The 18907-nt window shown below is 42.4% G+C and overlaps 1 protein-coding gene across 4 annotated transcripts; it reads right to left on the bottom strand.

Annotated features, from left to right (window-relative positions):
• Nucleotides 1-2362: 2362 nt before the first annotated feature.
• COMMD9 (COMM domain containing 9) lies at nucleotides 2363-16221 on the bottom strand. Of its 4 annotated transcripts, XM_011973464.1 has the most exons (8): nucleotides 16140-16213; nucleotides 9180-9305; nucleotides 6640-6779; nucleotides 5275-5309; nucleotides 4391-4494; nucleotides 3043-3175; nucleotides 2756-2820; nucleotides 2363-2628 (listed from the first exon to the last, which is right to left on the bottom strand). In XM_011973464.1, the coding sequence occupies exons 1-7, from the start codon at nucleotides 16188-16190 to the stop codon at nucleotides 2783-2785; spliced, it is 627 nt and encodes a 208-aa protein (XP_011828854.1). In that variant the 5' UTR covers nucleotides 16191-16213; the 3' UTR covers nucleotides 2363-2628; nucleotides 2756-2782. The 4 variants fall into 4 exon arrangements, 3 of the variants coding, with proteins under 3 accessions (XP_011828854.1, XP_011828856.1, XP_011828857.1); XR_001005312.1 differs by lacking the exon at nucleotides 2363-2628 and having other exon boundaries at nucleotides 2745-2820; nucleotides 2928-3175; XM_011973466.1 differs by having other exon boundaries at nucleotides 2363-3175.
• Between the last annotated feature and the right edge of the window lie 2686 nt (nucleotides 16222-18907).

Here is an 18907-nt window from a genome sequence, read left to right as displayed (position 1 = left end):
ATGGGGTCAGTGTGAAGGGCTCCTCCAGGGATTACGGCATCCCACAAATGTTCAGATCACACACTTCTCTGCTGTCTGCTTGCTGCTGTCATGATTTATTTCCCAACCCAGGGGTAAATAAGAAGTCCCCTTCCTAGAGACAAGTGACTCAACGTTTAATGATAAACAGGAAAGAAAAGTATCATCTGTTTCCAACTTCCCCAAAAGCCCCAAAAAGATGGTCCTTCCCCATGTGGCCCTATGTGGCATGCCATGCCTCCTGTTTCTAGGGTTCTGTGAGCACAGACTTCTTCCTCATGACAACCACCTCTGTGCCTGTGAGTCTTACCATTCCTGATTAAAACAAATCCTGGGTACACCTTAACACAAGCCTGGTCCGTCCTGATGAATACACAGGGAGGAAGAGTGGGATTGGCATCAGGCACCGAGATTTTCTCATCTTCTTCCCAACCTCTGGGGTCTAGATGGCCTCTCCAACTGCAGACAGGCTTTTGGTGTGCAGGAAGATGGACCCCATCATCACTGGCCTGGCTGTCAGAGCCTGGAGGCAGGAGGTGGTCTCTATTGGTTACAGCAGAGAAAGCCCCAGGGACAGACTCAGATTGGCTGATTGGAATCATGAACATTCATGAGACGATCCCTGTGGCACATGCATTTGATCAGGATTGAGGCAGATGCTGACCCCTGTTGGTGGGTGGGTAGGTGGGATGTGTTGGGCAAGCCAGCACAGGCACCAGTGAGATTGATCACTGTCCTTTTGTGGATGGAGTTTGGACATCCAAACCTTGCCACTCCCTGAGGAAGGGACAGTTTGTATACAGCTGCTTCATAACACAAAGTACTATTGGGAAACCAGACAAGCAGTGAATGAGCCAACTTCCTTTGAGATCAACAGATACAGCCAGGAGGCCCTTCTGAGATAGGGCCAGGCCAACCAGAAATACGGTATCTACAAACAATCCATCATCACTACAGAGGAAAACAAATGCCTTAAATGAACACATGAGGTGAAGGGTAGCAAACATGTATTGACTTTTCCAATTATTTATCAAATACCCTCTGTGTCACGTACCCAGATGGCTCTATTTGGACAGATCTGGCTAAAGGAAATGTCCAACTGCCCAGACACCTCTACTGGGCTTCTTGCTTCAAGTGTTTGTTATGGATGCCCATGGGAGGCCAAGAGAAAGGTATATGAGATCTCTCTCTGCAGGTCATGGGGAATGGAAGGAAAGGAGAGGGGTAAATTTGTGACAAGGGTGAGCTCAAGTGGAAGGTACAACCAGGGGCTCTCAACTTGGAAGTAGTGGGCTGACTTCTGGGGTCCATGACCTCTTGTCATTGCATGCAAAAAACTGAATGTTCACTTCCTATAGCAGATAAAGAAGAGCTTGGAATTTTTTTCCCTTGACCTTCCTAGTATCTCACTGGGTAGGCAGAGGTAAGATCTCTCATTTCTACTTCAGTTTCAACATTTTCCAAATGGCGCTAGTCACAGAATTCCATGTTCCTTGCAAAGTCATGTGTTGTAGAGAGGCTAGAGAAATAGGTGTCTACCTCTTAATGACCAGCAGATGACTCAACCTCAATGAGCTGGTTTCCTGGTCAATAAAGGGAGGATAAGAGTATTAATTCCTACACCAATTCTGTTATAGTAGATGAGACAATAAATGCACCAAGCTTTCTACTCTCATCCATTAATAATCAAAGCCTTTCCTATTAGTTGTAACAGTACTAAGTGTTTTTAGGTGCATTGTATCATTTAATTTTCACAAAAGTCCTATCAAGTAGGTACTACTACTATACTCATTTAATTTAGGAAAAAAGTACAAAGTGGGTGAAAATTGAAATTTAGAGGTCAAGCACCTTACCACTGAGAAGCAGAGCTGGCTTCTGACCTTGGCTGCCAGACTCCTGAGAGCGTATTCTTAATCTGAGGATTTACCTCCTCCATTCACTCAGTACACAAACTAGCAGAGAAGCTGCCAAAGCAAAGCACTCAAACAGCAGGCTGCAAGCTGTTGCCATGGGGATGATCTGGAGAGGGAAGGGAGATCTTCACGCATGGAGTCCCTGTGAAGCGTGAGGCACATGACAGAGATGATCTCATGTGGTTAAACTCGAAGGAGTGCCTTCATCATAGCTCTTGTAACAAGCACATATTGATGATTAGCCTTGCTTCCTTTTGTTCTACATAACAGGTGAAAACACAGAAGGTGGTTGAGATTCATTTGCCTGATTTCATGTCACCTCATGGGTCAAGGGCTTAGCTGGGAATTAGGAAGTGGGGATCATCTTCAAAAACTAGAGAAAGTACTGGCTAAAGGCCATAACTTGGGGACAAAAGAAGCTACAAAAATCATGAAAGTTTAGAACTGTTGTTTATTTCCAATTATTCCCACTTCTTCACCTAGGAGTGGCTGCATCAGATGAAGGAAGAGGGCCCTGGTTTCATGAAGAAGGGAATTAGTACCCATTTCAGACTTCCTGCACTGAAGAGGGGTTCCAGTGTGGTGGAGGGAGCTCAGGGAACACTCTCGATGGACCATGCTCTGTGGGCTCTGCCTGGCTTCCCTGACAGAGGAGCAGGAACTGCTGGCATCTCTCACCTGATTCCCTTTGTGTGTTCTGGGATTGGAAATGAACTAATTAGAGCTAATGTTGGAAATAAATGTATTGGATAAACTGCATGATTTGGGCCTGAATTTCCCAAACAGCTATGCAGAGGCAGCTGACGACGCAAATGTTCCCTCACCCTGCCATGGTGGTAATTAAGTTGCATTCAGGAGCTTTTCAAAGATGGGGGCTTCTGCTCTCCAGCTTCAGAAAGAGAAAGAAGATGAGTGAGGAGAACAGCGGGGGATCTGGCTGCTTCTTCCCAATCCAGCTGTAACTTCTGGATGGCAGTAGCCCCCTGCTGTCCCCACCATCCTGCCTGTTGTCAGCTGCAGCTGCGAGGGCAGCCTGCATGTGGGGAGACATTTATCGCTCATGAGCAGCTGGGTCACGGCAGTGGCCCTGGCAGCTGGCTGGATCATTTACTGGCCACGGCAGAGAGTTGGTCTCGGATGCGGCCCAGGCCATCTAACATGGTGTCCAGTGTTTCTTTGCTCAGCTCCACGGTGACAGCTGAGATGGAGGGTTTGTCTCCACATAGGCTGGGATCTTCCTGGATCTGAAAAGAGAACATAGCCTAGAAAGTCAAAGCTGCTTCTTTTCCTATCTCCCTGTAAGTCAGCCCTGAACCTGCGAGGCTGAGCTCAGTTCTGCTGAACCTTTGAAGAGAGGCTCTTTCCTAAGCACTAGAGAGTACCAGCCCTTGGGTCATTTAGCAGTAAGGGAGAGGGCAGGAGATGCCTCAGAGGCCTGGGTCAGTCTCCATTTGCAACAAGTGCCTGGGGTAGGTATCAAAGAAGGCCAAGCCAAGGCCCACTCACCTCTCTGATACCCTAACTCTCAGCATTCAAGTAAGAAAACATTATGTGTGTTTACACTGTATTTAAGGAGCAGGCTCTGTTGAATAATTAAGACAATCCTGCACTGGGATGCAGGAACAAGCTTACAACCTTTAGTTTAAAAAAATAAAAGAAGTTAAGCTTCACTAATATTTAAAACTTAATTGCTAGAGGCACCCTTACTTCTTCATTTTCTTACAAGTGTTAAATTTCTGGGTGTCTGGTTATGTAGACCAGAAACTCTTTTTTTTTTTTTAAGATGGAGTCTCACTCTTTCACCAGGCGGGAGTGCAGTGGTGTGATCTCGGCTCACTGCAATCTCCACCTCCCGGGTTCAAGCAATTCTCCTCCCTCAGCCTCCTGAGTAGCTGGGACTACAGGCACCCGCCACCACGCCTGGCTAATTTTTGTATTTTTGGTAGAGAGGGGGTTTCACCATGTTGGCCAGGATGGTCTTGATCTCTTGACCTCATGATCCGCCCACCTTGGCCTCCCAAAGTGCTGGGATTACAGCCGTGAGCCACCGTGCCCGGCCACTAGTAGAAACTCTTGAGCAGCCACGTTACAAATAATGACAGCCTAATCACTGGATAAGAAGTTGGCTAGAGTGCACTGAAATGATCAGGCAGGCTATTCAAAATCTGGAAGCACACCACTATTGTTAAAGCTAAACTGCTAAGAGTCTATATAGGGTTACCTTTAGGTATCAGCAAATCATTTTAAAAATATGTTTTGCATTTGTTTTGTTGTTTTAATATGTCCATAATATGTTAATACAGTAGTATACACACACAGTGTAACTAAACAAAGGAGGATAAAGGGGATGGTAATTTTTAAAAACACATGGGTTAGAGATCCTAAACCTTGGAGACTGGTGTTTTCGATGGCCACAGGGGTGCTGCCTCTTCTTTCTAATGGCATGCTAGTGAATGTACCTTCATCTGGAGCAGGCAGGTGGGGACGGCCATGCGGCTGATGCTGTCTGAGGAGGTTTTGATATCCACTCTCCAGTCCAGATCGACGAGGCGTGGCAGCGAGACTGTGGAAGGAACAGCTCAGCTCAATGCTCTGTTGGTCTATGCAGCAAGTCTCTGAGAGAGACAGACAGACGAAGCCCAAGACCCACAGGAAGTCATGTGCCTTACCCATTGCTCTGTGCGGCCTGAACTTAGCACTAATTCACAGTGGCAGCATATCCAGGCTTCTTCCTGAACACCCAGCCCTTCGGATGTTAGGGCACAATGAGAAGTGACATAAGGCAGAGGAGAAATCATGGCCTGAGGCTTAGGAAACGTGTAGTTTCAGCAATAGTGGTAAGAGCTCTTGTTGTGGAGATAAATGGACTTGACTTGAATATAGGTGCTACCACTTATCTAACCTTGAGCTTCTGTTTGCTCATCAGCCTGGCTCACAGGGCTGTCGGGAGGACTCAATGACTTAACGCAGATAAACTGCTCCAGCACTGCGGCTGGCTCAGAGTTAGTGTCATGACCACGTATTAAACATGGACTTTTATTCAGTTAAATTATTTTTTATTACTGTTGATGTTTTTCACAATTGAAATATTATTTTAAGTACTTCACTCTCTGCTTTGGATATTTCTGTTTTTTAACAACATGCCTATATAATCATGTTTATAATCAGAAAAAAGTTAAAAAGTAGAATTAGGAAAAAAAAAACCCCCCACCATACACAGAGTATGGGTTGAGACTAGAATGGTTCACTTTGGTTTCTGTTGAACTCTCTGATCACCTGGGAGACTGAGAGCTGAGGCTGGGGAGACAAGTAAGAAGGGCGGGGCAGATTTCTTGGTACTCACTCTGATTTGCCTGAGCTTCGGTTCTCCAAGCAGACCTGTTTAAGAGGGAAAGATGAGGAAAAAATAATGGAAAGCGGATGAGACGGACTCTTCTGATAGAGAGGGGACCTTGGTCCTTCCTGCGATCTTCAGACCTGTCATCACCTGCTAACAGGAAAGGACCACAGAAACCCCTCCCTCCCAGAAAGTCTTTTGTTTATTTGTTTTACAAGCTCAGTGATGTTAAGGCCGTAAGTGTTGTCAGTTTTCATAGTTTAGGACAAAAAAGAAGAAAATACAATGTATTGTAATCTTATTGCGCTATTGTTCTCAAAGACAAAACAGAAAAAAAGTCAACTTATCTTCTCTTTATTGAGCACCTACTGCATACACAAATATTGCATCTTCTGCAAAAACACATCCAAAGAGACCTGACTAATGCTGCAACATACATAATAAAATGTGATCATGTATGAAAGAGTTCTTAATATACAATAAAACCCTTGGTAAATAGGCATTATCAGTTATTGCTATTAGAGAGGTCTGTTCAAGCTTTCTGCTAACCAACAGTTAATCAATTCTGCTTAAAATGTATGCGTTTAAAAGGAACTCCCCAGCCAAGAAAATATACAGATACTTCACACAAGAAAAAAAAAAAAGATCAATAACCATATGAAAAAGATAACTGACATCACTAGTGTCAAAGACGAGAACACTGAAATTGTCATTTGTGGAACTGGGAAAAATGTAAGAAAAAAATCCCCTCAGTGAAGGTGTAGGGAGAAGGTTACACTTGTATCCTACTACTGTGGAAAAATACTGCAATCTTTCCAATGGCCAACTTGAACATTTAAGGCCAAACCCTCAAAATGTCCATTACCTTTAACCCGGTAAAAAAATAAGCACACGAGCAAAGTTTTCACTGTAAATTGTTCACCGAAATGAAAAAGTGCCAATAGCCTCAGTATCCAACACTACGAAATTTTAAAATTAAATTATACATCATTTCTTCCTGTAATAGGATATGTTTAACCATTACAATGATATTGAAGGTAAATATTGACCTGAAATGTCACTATCGTTCATACTGTTAACAGAAAATAAGCAAGTTACAAAATAGCATGATCCATTTGGTAAAAACAAAAACAAAACATCAACCTCTTATAGAGGTGTACAGAGAAAAAAATAAACATGTCTTAAAAGGCTTTCCATTAAGAAAAGACTATGCTAACCTCTGGCTGGTGGAATTATAGGTGTCTTATTTTCTTTTTGCTTATCTGGGCTTCCTAATTTTTTAACAATGAGCATATTATTACTTCTAGAATGAGAATAAAAATAATGAGAAATATAAAAGTTAGAAGGGACTTTCAAGAAATGAGCACTTACACATGTTCTAGGATGATCTTCGTCAGCAGGTTTTTGAGGTTTTGGTGGAAATTTTCTGGAAAGAGAGCCAGAATCGCCTCGGCAGAGGACAGGTCACGGAATGCCACCAGCCGAGTGAGGCGGTGCAGAGCCTGGAGCAGCTGCAAGATAGACGGAACCATCCTGTAGCTGCAACAGAAGCAGCAGGCAGGGGGCACAAGTGAGGGCCAGGGGTAGGGCTCTACACCCCTAAGGCTGCACACTGTCACGGTCATTCAACTGAGTCACAAGTCCAGAGGCCTCTGTGGCACATGTTCATGCCCCACATGCCTTGGCCTGCCTCGGAGTTCACCTGTTGCTTTAGAAGACAGATGCAGCTGCCTGACCTAGGAAGCTGTCAGCTTGCCAGAAACTCTCCACTTGTGGGCAAAGAGTTAAACAGCCCTTTTCCTTCTGCATGAGAATCTGACCTTCAGTTAACTTTCTGGTGCTGTTTCCCTGGTAACCTGAGAGCAGTGCAAAGTCAGCTGTGTTACTAAGCAACCCTGCATTGGTCCAAGCCTCTGGACTGAGAGGACCGCATAAATACCTAGGGTGCCTGTAGCTCTGGACTTGCCTATGTGTGGCTACAGGCTCCTTTCGAGAACCTGAAGCTGTGCTTACTGAACCGTGACATGAGATACTGGCGCCTGTGGAGTGAGGGCCTTGAATCCAGGGTGGTAGGATTCATGTCCTTTCCTCTCAACTGTCGCCTAGGAGGGCAAAGAGAACAAACAGCTCCTGGCCGGCTGTGTGGGTTCCTTCTGGGAAGAGGCGTGTCTGCCCGTCCTGCTAAAATGCTGTGTTCCCATCCTAGGTCCTTCTAAGTGAATCTGTAACTACGAAGTGTAAGAGTGGTTTATGGTGGTCTTGTGAATAGAGTAATTCTTAGCTAACCTAGAAAAGCTCTCTGGAGGTAACTGTTTCTCTGCTTTGGGGCTTTCTCTGATATCACTGCAGATTACCTGACACAACCTGGAAGTGAAGGGAAGTTAACCTTCCACCAGTGAGAGTGGGTGTTCATGGATAAATGGCCAAGCCTCTCTGTCCTCCTGGGGAACAATTCTGAGAGGTGTTCTACTTGGTTTCTTACAGGATCCCAAGTTTTCCACAGCAGTAACCGCTCTTAACATCCTCTTTTATTGACTTGCCTTCCCTGTTTGATTTTCCCCACTGCTTTGTGTTTTCTAGAATCATCTCCTAAATAACCTACTTTGGGGGAAACCCAAAATAAGTCTCCAAATCACTTCCATAATCTTGCTTTTTCCTTTTACTTTTATACAGCTCATTTCAATAAACAAGGTCCAGAATTAAAACAAAAAACAAAAACCATACGCCAGGTGCAGTGGCTCATGCATATAATACTAGCACTTTGGGAGGCTGAGGTGGGTGGATTGCTTGAGCTCAGGAGTTCGAGACCAGCCTGGGCAACATGGCAAAACCCTGTCTCTACAAAAAATACAAAAATTAGCCAGGCATGGTGGTACATGCCTGCAGTCCCAGCTACTCTAAGATGGGGGGACTGTTTGAGCCCGGGGGGTCGAGGCTACAGTGAGCCATTCTTTGCCCTCGGCTTGGGGAACAAAACAAGACCCTGTCTCAAAAATTAAAAAAAAATCCAAAAACATACGCCCATTGGGATGAAGACACTGCTGTTTTAAAAACATATTTGCTGGCCGGGAGCAGTGGCTCACGCCTGTAATCCCAGCACTTTGGGAGGCTGAGGCGGGCGGATCACGAGGTCAGGAGATCGAGACCATCCTGGCTAACACAGTGAAACCCCTTCTGTACTAAAAATGCAAAAAAATTAGCCAGTCGTGGTGGCGGGCGCCTGTAGTCCCAGCTTTTTGGGAGGCTGAGGCAGAAGAATGGTGTGAACCCAGGAGGCGGAGCTTGCAGTGAGCCGAGATTGCGCCACTGCACTCCAGCCTGGGCGACAAGCGAGACTCCGTCTCAAAACAAAACAAAACAAAAAAACATATTTGCCTTGACAAGATAAGGCTGTCGCTGCTACATAATAACTTACTACAAGTTAGCTTAATCTCCCTCTTGGCCACCTGCTGAGATCAGATGAGCTGAGGAGAAGGGGACCTTCTGTGGGACAGAGGGCTAAGGAGGGAGTCAGATACACAAAGCACCCCTCAGGAAGCCTGATGGAATCTAGCAGTGCATACTCCTGAATCTTACACAGGCCTCAAAGCTTCTGTTCAAAGATCCCTGAAAAGTCTGTCCTAAGCTATCCAGCTAACAATTTATCAGCATCAGCACGTTACGGGTTGGAAAAGAAAATCACAGAAAGGTTGGCTTTTGTTCCACATTGTCTAGGTAACAGGTCTGAAAGAAAATGGTCAGGAGCTCTGATTCTGGGTACAGTTCTCCCATTCATGTCCCATTTATCAAAGTTTGCTATAGTGTCAACAGATGTTTCAAGGGATTTTCCTTGGACATGGCAATGACTGGGAAGTCAAGAAAGAGACTAATAAGAGGGCCAGTGGCCACAGGTCATTTCTGACCACACTTACTTCCTCTGCCTCCTCCTGGGTCACAGACAAGCTGGAACATGTAATATCCAAGAGTTTTTTCGAGCCAAGGGCCGAACTGGAAAAGCTCTCTTGACACAGCTGTCTGACAACATCTTTTGAGGAGGCCTATGAATTAAATCACAGATAGGAAAAAAAACAAAAACAACAACTCAGACTCTGAAAACACATGTTTTGAGTAATAACATCTTAGTCATACATGATACCTTTGAGACTTAAAATTTAAAGATACATAAGACTTTGGAGTCTAGGAAGATCAAATAGATGTACTTTTCCCTAATCTTTCTGCTAAGTACAACCAAAAACTCTGGACACGATACAGAAAACATACATGAGACCCTGGAAGCGGAAGAGGAGGAGGCAGATCTGCTAGGGACCGCATAATACAAGGAATGACACAATGGTGAGTTCCCTGGATTTTTTTTTTTTGCTTCATATATCCCAGACTTTCAGCTGAAGAAGAGGGCAATGTGGAAATGACAATGGATGCAGAGGGGAAAAAACGCCACAATAAATACCTGTTCTATCTAGCTAAAGGACCAATAAAGGGGCAGCCTCGCAAGACAGAACACTTTTAGATGACAACTGCTACACTCCAGCCAAATATCATAAAAAAAAACTGCAGCCCGACCCACCTCTATGTCAACAAAGGCTGAGTGGGAGGCCTAGACCTCAGTGAGAAGACTTGTGAGGCTATAATGAGGTACGCCAACACTCCTGCTGGGGAGGTGTCAGAGAAGGTCAAGCAGGAAGCTGGGACCTTTATCCCCACCAGTTGGTAACAAGCCTCATCATTGTGTGATATCAGTGGAGACCACATGGAGTCAGAAATTCCACCCCTCCCCAGTGGTAACAAGGAACCTCTGCTTTCAGGTATCAACAGAAGCTGAGTGGGGAACCTGGACTTCAACTTCCAACTGCTAGTAATGAGGTAGCACCCCCTTCCCCTGCCTAAGCAGTGCCACAGAAAGCCAGCTAAAATATAAAATTTAAATAAAATCCATTCTCAGAACATAATATGAAAATGTCCAGGTTTTCACTGAAAATCACTCATCAAAACAAGAATTAGAAAGATCTCAAACTGAATGAAAAAAAGGTAATTAACAGATGTCAACACCAAGATGACAGATGTTAAAATTAGCTGATAAAGAATTTTAAGTAGCCAGGATAAATATGCTTCAACAAATAATTATGAACTTGCTTGAAACAATTTTTAAAATCACCTCAGCCAAGAAACAGAAGAGATAAAGAACAACAAAATGGAAATTTTAGAACTGAAAAATAAAATAACCAAAATAAAAAGCTCAGTAGATGGGTTCAGCACCAAAATGGAAAGAATAGGGGAAACAATCAGTGAACCAGAAGCCAGAGCAGTAGAAATTACCCAATCAGAAAAGCAGAGAAAAGAGACAAAATTATGAACAGAGCCTCAGGGACATGTGGGACCCTAACGAAAAACCTAACATTCATATCACTGGAGTCCTGGAAGGAGATGAAAAAAGAGGGCAAGACTGAAAGAATATTCAAAGAAATAATAGCTGAAAACTTCCCAAGTTTACTTAGAGACATACTCCTATATATTTCAAGAACCTGAGTGAACCCTAAACAGGATAAATCCAAAGAAATTCACACTAGGACATATAATTGAACTTCAAAAATGAAAGACAAAAAAAATCTTTAAAGCAGAGAAAAATGATACCTTACCAATTAAAAAAACAATTAGAATGAAAGCAGATTTTGTATCAGAAACCATGGACACAAGAAAGAAGTGACAATATTTTTCAGGTGCTGAAACGGAAAAAACACTGTCAACCTGGAATCCTACACCCAGCAAAAATATCCTTCAGGAATGAAGAGGAAATTGAGACATTCTCAGATGAAGAAAAACTGAGAATATCTGTCACAAGATCTGCTGTAAAAGAACAGTTAAAACAAATTCTCTAAACAGTAAGGAAGCAATGAAACAAGAAACCATGGAACACCAGTGTGCTAGCCAGAGCTCTCCAGAGAGACAAAACCGACAGGGTATGTGAGAGGGGATTTATTGGGGGGAAATGGGTCACATGATCACAGAGACAAAACCCCACAATAGGCCATCTGCAAGCTGGAGGAAGCTGGCAGCTTGGCTCAGTCAAAGTCTGGCAACCTCAGAACCAGGGAAGCTGATGGTACAGCCCCTAGTTTGAGGCCAAAAGACTGAGAGCCACTGGGAGGCCACCGGTGCAAGCCCCAGAGTCCAAAAAATGAAGAACCCAGAGTCTGATGCCCAAGGGAAGAGGAGAAAAGGCATCTTACTTTAGAAGGAAGGGAAAGAACAGAAAGAAAGGGAATCCCCCATCTTCCACCTGTTTGGCCCAGTTGGGTCCCCAGCCAGTGGGATGGTACCTGCCCACATTGAGGCAGGTCTTCCTCTCTCAGTCCACTGACTCACACATCAGTTTCCTCTGGCAACACCCTCACAGACACACTCAGAAACAGTGCTTCAACAACCATCTAGGCATCCCTCAATCAAGTTGACACCTAAAATAAACCATCACAATCAGGAAGACAGAACAGGGCAAACAAAAACATGGAATTCAAAAGAAGTGAAGTAATGAAGAGTGTGTTCTATGTGACCACAATGGAATCGACCTAGAAAGCAATAGCAGAAAAGTAACAGAAAAATACCTGAACACTTACAAACTTAAACTTCTAAATAATTCATATGTCAAAGGGGAAGTCTGAGGGATATTTTAAAAATTACACTAAGTGAAAATGAAAACACACCATATCAACATTTGTGGGACGCAGCCTAGCAAGTAGTGAGAGGAAATTTTATAGTATTAAATGCATATACTAGAAAAGAGGAAAAGTCTCAAATCAATAATCTAAGCTCCCACCTCAAGAACCTATAAAAAGGAAAGCATAATAAACCCGAAGGAAGCAGTGGAAGTAACAATGATAGGAGAAGAAACCAATTGAAATTGAAAATAGAGAAATCAATGAAACAAACAGCTGGTTCTTTGACAATGTCAATAAAAATCGACAAACCTTTAGCAAGACCGACAAAGTTAAGAGGGGAGACACAAATTACCAGTATTAGGAATGAAATAGAGGATATTACCACAGATCCTGCAGACATCAAAAAGATAAGGGGAACTTAATGAACAATTCTATAAACATAAATTTGCCAGTTTAAATAAAATGGGCCAATTCCTCAAATAACACAAACTACTTCCACTCCCCTTCTATAAAATTGATCACTTGAATTGATCATTTGAATTAATATGACTACCAAGAAAATTAAATTCACAATTTTAAGGCCCCTAAAAAAATCTCTAGGCCCAGATAGTTTGAAGAATTCTAACAAACATTTAAGAAAAGAATGAACTGATTCTACACAATCTCCTCTAGAAAAACAGAAGACGATGGAGTACTCTCTAAATGATTTTATACAGCTACAAAGCTAGCATTACCCTGATACCAAAACCGCACAAAATTGTACAGAAAAATAAGAAAACTACAGACCAATATCCCTCATAAAAATAGATGCGAAAATTCCTAGCAAAATATTGGCAGAGATGAGTTATATTATATATTTATATATTATATTATATTATATTATATGTTTATATAATTATATGTAATATATAATTATACACTATGACCAGGTGGGATTTATTCCACAGTTGCAAGCCTGGTTCAATGTTTGCAAATCTATGTAATCCACCGCATTAACAAAGAAAATCACATGATATAAATCAATGCAGAGAAAGCATTTGACAAAATTAAACATCCATTCTTGATAAAAACCCTCAGAAAAATAGGAATAGAAGAGAACTTCCTTATCTTGATAAACAGTATCTACAAAAAACCTACAGTGAACATTATACTTAATGGTGAAAGACTGAATGCTTTGCTCCCAAAACTGAGAACAAGGCAAGATACCTGCTTTCTCCACTCTGAATCAACACAGTGCTGAAAATTCCAGCTGCTAAAATAAGGCAAGAAAAGGAAATAAAATGTGTGCAGATCAGAAAGGAAGAAATAAAACTGTCTCTATTTGTAAATAACATGATTTTCTATGTAGAACATCCCAAGAAATATACCAAAAACTCCTAGAAACAGTGAGTTTAGCAAGTTTGCATGTAGAATATAAACATACATAAATCAATTGTATTTCACATATTAGCAATGAACATGTGGACACTAAAATTAAAAATATGGGCTGGGCGTGGTGGCTCACATCTATAATCCCAGCACTTTGGGAGGCCGAGGCTGGTGGATCACTTTTGGCCAGCAGTTCGAGACCAGCCTGGCCAGCGTGATGAAACCCTGTCTCTACTAAAAATACAAAAAGAAAAAAAAATCAGCCTGCAGTGGTGGCAGGCACCCGTAGTCCTAGCTAGCCGGTAGACTGAGGCATGAGAATCGCTTGAACACAGGAGGCAGAGGTTGCAGTGAGCTGAGATCATGCCACTGAACTGTAGCCTGGGCCACAGAGCGAGACTCAAAACAAACAAACAAACAAACAAACAAACAAAAAAACCCAAAACCATTTGCAATTGCTCAAAAAATGAAATACAGGATGTGTATGCTGAAAACTACACAATACAACACTGTTGTACAATCATTACATGGAATACCACTCAGCAATAAAAAGGAAAGAACTACTGATACAACATGGATGAAAATTAGGCTGAGTGAAAAAAGTTAATCTCAGAAGCTTACTTACTGTATTATTCCATTTATATGGCATTCTTGAAATGACAAAATTAGAGAAATGAATAATTCCAAAGGTTAAAGAGGGTGTGGCTATTCATGAGAGTATTTGTGGTGGTGAAAATGTTTTGTATTTTGACTGTCAATGTCAATACTTTTGACATTAGGTACTGACATCCCATTTATCCTTTACCCAATTTCCCCTATGCAGAACTATACATAAAAGTAAGTATACTATATATGTATACTATATATATACTATGTATATTATATAGTATGTATATTATATATAGTTCTGCAGAATCCTGCAGAACTGGGGGAAATTGAGTAAAGGATAAATGGGATCTCTCTATATTATTTGTTACAACTACATATGGATTTATAATTATCTCACAATAAAAAGTCTAAGTATTTTTTTTAAAAAAGAAAAGAAAGTACATAGGACAGTAGCAATGAAAATCAATGAACTACCGCTACATAATGGTGAGCAAAAGCAGCCAGGCATAAAAAAAAGTATATGCTGTATTATTCCATTTATGTAAAGTTCAAACATGGGCAATATTAAACGAATTGTATCAGAAGCAAACATAGAGGTTACTGTTGGGGAAGAAAGTGAGAAAGCAAAGACGGGGCGAAAGGGGGACTTCTGGGGTACTGGTAACATTTCATTTTTTGACTTTGGTGGTGGTTACATTGGTGTGTAATAAATCATTTAACTGTAAATTTATTATTTATGCGCTTTTCTGTATGTATACTACGCATTAATCTTTTAAAGTTTTTAAAAGAAAAGAGTGCATAAGACCAACAGGCATGGGGACGGGGGTAAGTACAGAGCAGCCAAAATGAAGGTAAAAAGGCACTGGGCTGGGAGCTGAGAGCCCTAGATTTCCAGGCCCAGCTCTGTTACTTCATTTATTAATTCATTTAACAGCTATTTACTGAGCACGTGCTGTGTGCCGGGTATTATTGTTCTACTTGTTGGGCATTAACACTTGTGAACAAAAGAATAGATAGGAGTGGAGAATGCTAATGAACACTAAGAAGGCAATTAAAAAATAAATAAATAAAACAAAACAGACTATTACATGAACTGATGATTATGATGTGCCATAAATTGAGGAGGGTAACTCAACCCTCTTCACCTGGTGTTTAAAAAAAAAAAAGAGAGAGAGAGAGGAAGAAAGGAAAGGTCCCTGATGGATCTTACATTCTTATGAGACAGACAAGACAACAGGCAAATAGCTAGCGACAAGTTCTACGAAGGAAAATAAAGCTGCCCTTTCTCCTACAGGGCAAATCATAAGTTAAATAATTACGGCTAGGCGCGGTGGCTCAAGCCTGTAAGCCCAGCACTTTGGGAGGCCGAGGCGAGTAGATCACGAGGGCAGGAGTTCAAGACCAGCCTAGCCAAGATGGTGAAACCCCGTTTCTACTAAAAATACAAAAATTAGCTGGGATTGGTGGCCGGCGCCTGTAATCCCAGCTACTCGGGAGGCTGAGGCATAGAACCCGGGGGGCGGAGGTTGCAGTGAGCCGAGATTGCGCCACTACACTCCAGCCTGGGCAACAGAGAGAGACTCCGTCTCAATAATAATAATAATAATATTTAATATTATTATTATTGTCTAATAATATTTTTATTTATATATTATATATTATAAAGATAATTATTTAATAATAATATTATTACGTCATTTGAGCTTTACAAAGCCCTATTAAGTAGGTCCATTTCAACCTCACAACTTTTCAAATGATTATCAGGAGAGGGTCCCGCCCCTTTCACAGGTCAAAGCGAGTAGGGAAAATCTGGACCTCAGGGGGACACTGAACGCACAGGTCATTCGGAGGGCTGGGCGGATGCAGTAGGAGATAATTTCTTAATTATGGAGTGCAGGAGGGGCTACGGGATGAAATGGGGAACTGATAACGTGGGTCTAGCAATTACCACTCCAATGCCCCAATACCGAAAACTAATCCCAGAGACTAATAGCAGGAGGTTGTACTGCGCCTTCATGCCCATTATTTTATTTTATTTTTTTTATCTTACGTTCCTGTCAAAACGATATTTTGTTCTTTCTTTTTAAAAGCTCAGAAAGAAGCCACGATTTGCCTGGGATCACACAGAGAACAAGCAGCAGAATTCTGGCTCTACACCAGGGTCAATTTGTTCCCAATTCCTGCTCCGTCTAAAGTCTCGGAGACAAAGGGCCACCTCACGCTGTCCCCACCCCTTCGATTTACCTTGAGCAGGCTCTGGAGCGCTGCAAAATGCTCCACTGTCAGGGCAGCCATCTTCCCGAAGTCACATGACCGCGGCACCCAGTGAAGCGAGGTCACGTGGCTTTCGCTGGCTGCTGTCGCGGGGCCTGCCGGGGGCTTCAGGGTGGAGGAAGGCGTTTCGGTTGTGGTGCTGTGGTCGCGGAGCGCGGATCCAGACGGACGCGGCGGCTGGATGGCTAAACCCTGGGACTGTAGGACCGAAGGACTAGGGGAACCAGGGTGGAGGATGGTTTACTCGGGGGGAACGAAATTGGCTTGACTTGTCTACTTACCAGGTCAGGGAAACAGGTTTTCCCTTGACCCATGTGGGTGGGCTGGCACATTTGGGGAATGCACCTGCAAGCTTGTCAGGCGCCTTGGAAACGTAGCTGTTCAGGAGTGATCAGCGTACCAGTGTTTGGAATGAAAATGAGGCTGTGCATATGGGGCTTCTTGGAATTTACACACACAAACACACACACACACACCCTGTCTTTAAGAATGTAAAATTACTTCTGTGTGTATAGTTTTTCAGCCTGTAGAGTAGGTTGGAACTGGTATTATTAGTATTATCCAGATTGGGAAATAATCATTTAAGGTTTTTAGTAACTTTCCCATAGTCATAGAGGAGATCTGATTCCAAGAGCAGGTGAGGAAGTGTTTGGGAGAGGGAGAGGGGACAAGAGAGGAATGGAATGAAAGCTACTACCTAGCTAGGTTCTTGTTATATAGGGGTGAGATGGGGGAGGTGGTTTATGGAAATGATTTAGTTCATTTATTCAGAAAGGTAATTATAATGAGTATAATTGTAAAGAGTGATTTTGCATAGGCAGTACTGGACTCTGATTTGCCCAGTTCTCAGAGGCTGTACATCAAAACAGACATTTCCTTTATCTACCTTTAGTATTTGGGTGGCTCTTTTCTTTTCCTACCCTCCACTTTTTTAAAGCAAATTCCAGCTCAAAAAAAATGGGTTCTGATATATTCGAGCTTAAGAAAGAATGTCCATTTGTGAAATTCCAGAAATTGGTAAGCTGCTAAGGACATTTATTCCTTTGTTTCCTCTCCTCCCCTTTCCCCTTCCTCCACTCCATTTTCTGTGGGGATGTTGTCAAGGCCCAGGAAAACAAAAATCACATTGTCTAAGGAGGAACCCATTCCTGGATTAGAAGATTTTAGAACCATTTTGTCACGGAGTCCTGATTGTAGCTCTCTTTCTTGGCCTCTTTTTTCCATGTACCCTCATGGCCTGATTCCTGGTTTCTGTTATAACTCAATGTAGGTTCTAGGTTTAACTCCTGCCTGTATCTATAGGGTTGGGCCCATTGCCTTGGGTGAATTGAGTATTTGTTAAATAAACAACCACCCAAAAAAGTGATTAGACTAAGATGAACTTTTGTGACTTATTTGAGGATATTGCTTTGTTATTTGCAGGATTGTGCCTTCTTGTCTTACTTTAGAGCAATGAGGAGTGTGGTCACCAGCCTTCAAGATGACCCTCAATGATCCCATCCTCCTGGTATTCACAACCTAGTGTAGACACCTCCCACCTTGTACCAGGATTGGTATGGGTGACCAATAGCATATGGTGGGTGTGAATGGCGTATCACTTCTGAGATTAGGTTATACAAGACTGCACCAAAAACAAACAAAAAGACTGAAGTTCCTGTCTCCTGGCCTGGGTGCTCTCTCATGTACCCTGCTCTCTTTCACTTGAGTCCTTTGCTCTGGGGAAAGCAAACTGCCATGTTGTAAGCAGTCCTACAGAGAGGCCTAGGTGACAAGGAACTGAAGCATCTGGCCAACAACCTCATTACCGACCTTAGAAGCAGAGTCTCTAGGCCCAGTAGAGCCTTAAGAAGGCAGTAGTCTTGGCCAACAGCGTAACTGCAACCTCATGAGAGATTCTGAGCCAGAACCATCCAGCTAAGCCACGCCTGGGTTTCTGGCCTTCAAACACTATTAAGATTATAAATGTTTGTTGTTTTAAGCTATGAAGCTTTGAAGTAATTTATTATACAGCAATGGTAACTAATGCATAGTGGCAGCAAAGCATAGGGGTTTTAGAATTCAACTTAAGTTGGCATCCCAATTCTATGCATTATTAACTTTTCCACATACAAATTCTTGAACTTCTCTGGGCCTCAGTTTCCACCTCTGTAAGATGGTGTTCATCACACCCATCTAGTTCAGAGAGCAGAGCTGAGTGACAGGAGCTGCTTGAGTGGGAGGATCCCCAGCTCTCCTTGCTCTTGTGGGCAGGTATGATATGAACGGCACCATGTCATCCTGTTTTGGTAGGGCTGCCCGGATTGCCAATGCCATGTTGCGTGTAAAGGTTTTTCTGTGGTCTGCAGAATGTCCAGCAATTTCTAAACCATCAACATTTTCCTCGGTAGGAACAGAACAATGTCAGAGTTCATTTCTATGATTTGGTTCCATTGACTGTTTTTCATTAGGCCAAATCTGACTTCTTTCCAATTCTGAGTATAGGAATTAGTGCTGACTTTCATTTATTTAATAAACTTGTTATGTGCCCAACTCTGTTCTAAGCCCTTACACTTACTGATTTACTTCCCATTCCTATCCTATGATATTATATGTATATACATGCACACACATGTATACATATATATACACATATATGTATGTACATATACATATATAAGCACACACACCCTGTATTATTTCCATTTTACATATGGAGAAACAGACATAGGCAGGTTGAGTAGTCTGAGGTCACACAGCTA

The sequence above is a fragment of the Mandrillus leucophaeus genome, unplaced genomic scaffold (assembly GCF_000951045.1).
Source record: "Mandrillus leucophaeus isolate KB7577 unplaced genomic scaffold, Mleu.le_1.0 Scaffold138, whole genome shotgun sequence".
NCBI classification, from domain to species: domain Eukaryota; kingdom Metazoa; phylum Chordata; class Mammalia; order Primates; family Cercopithecidae; genus Mandrillus; species Mandrillus leucophaeus.
The sequence above is the reverse complement of the archived record's forward strand: the minus strand, read 5'-3'. Positions and strand labels throughout refer to the sequence as shown.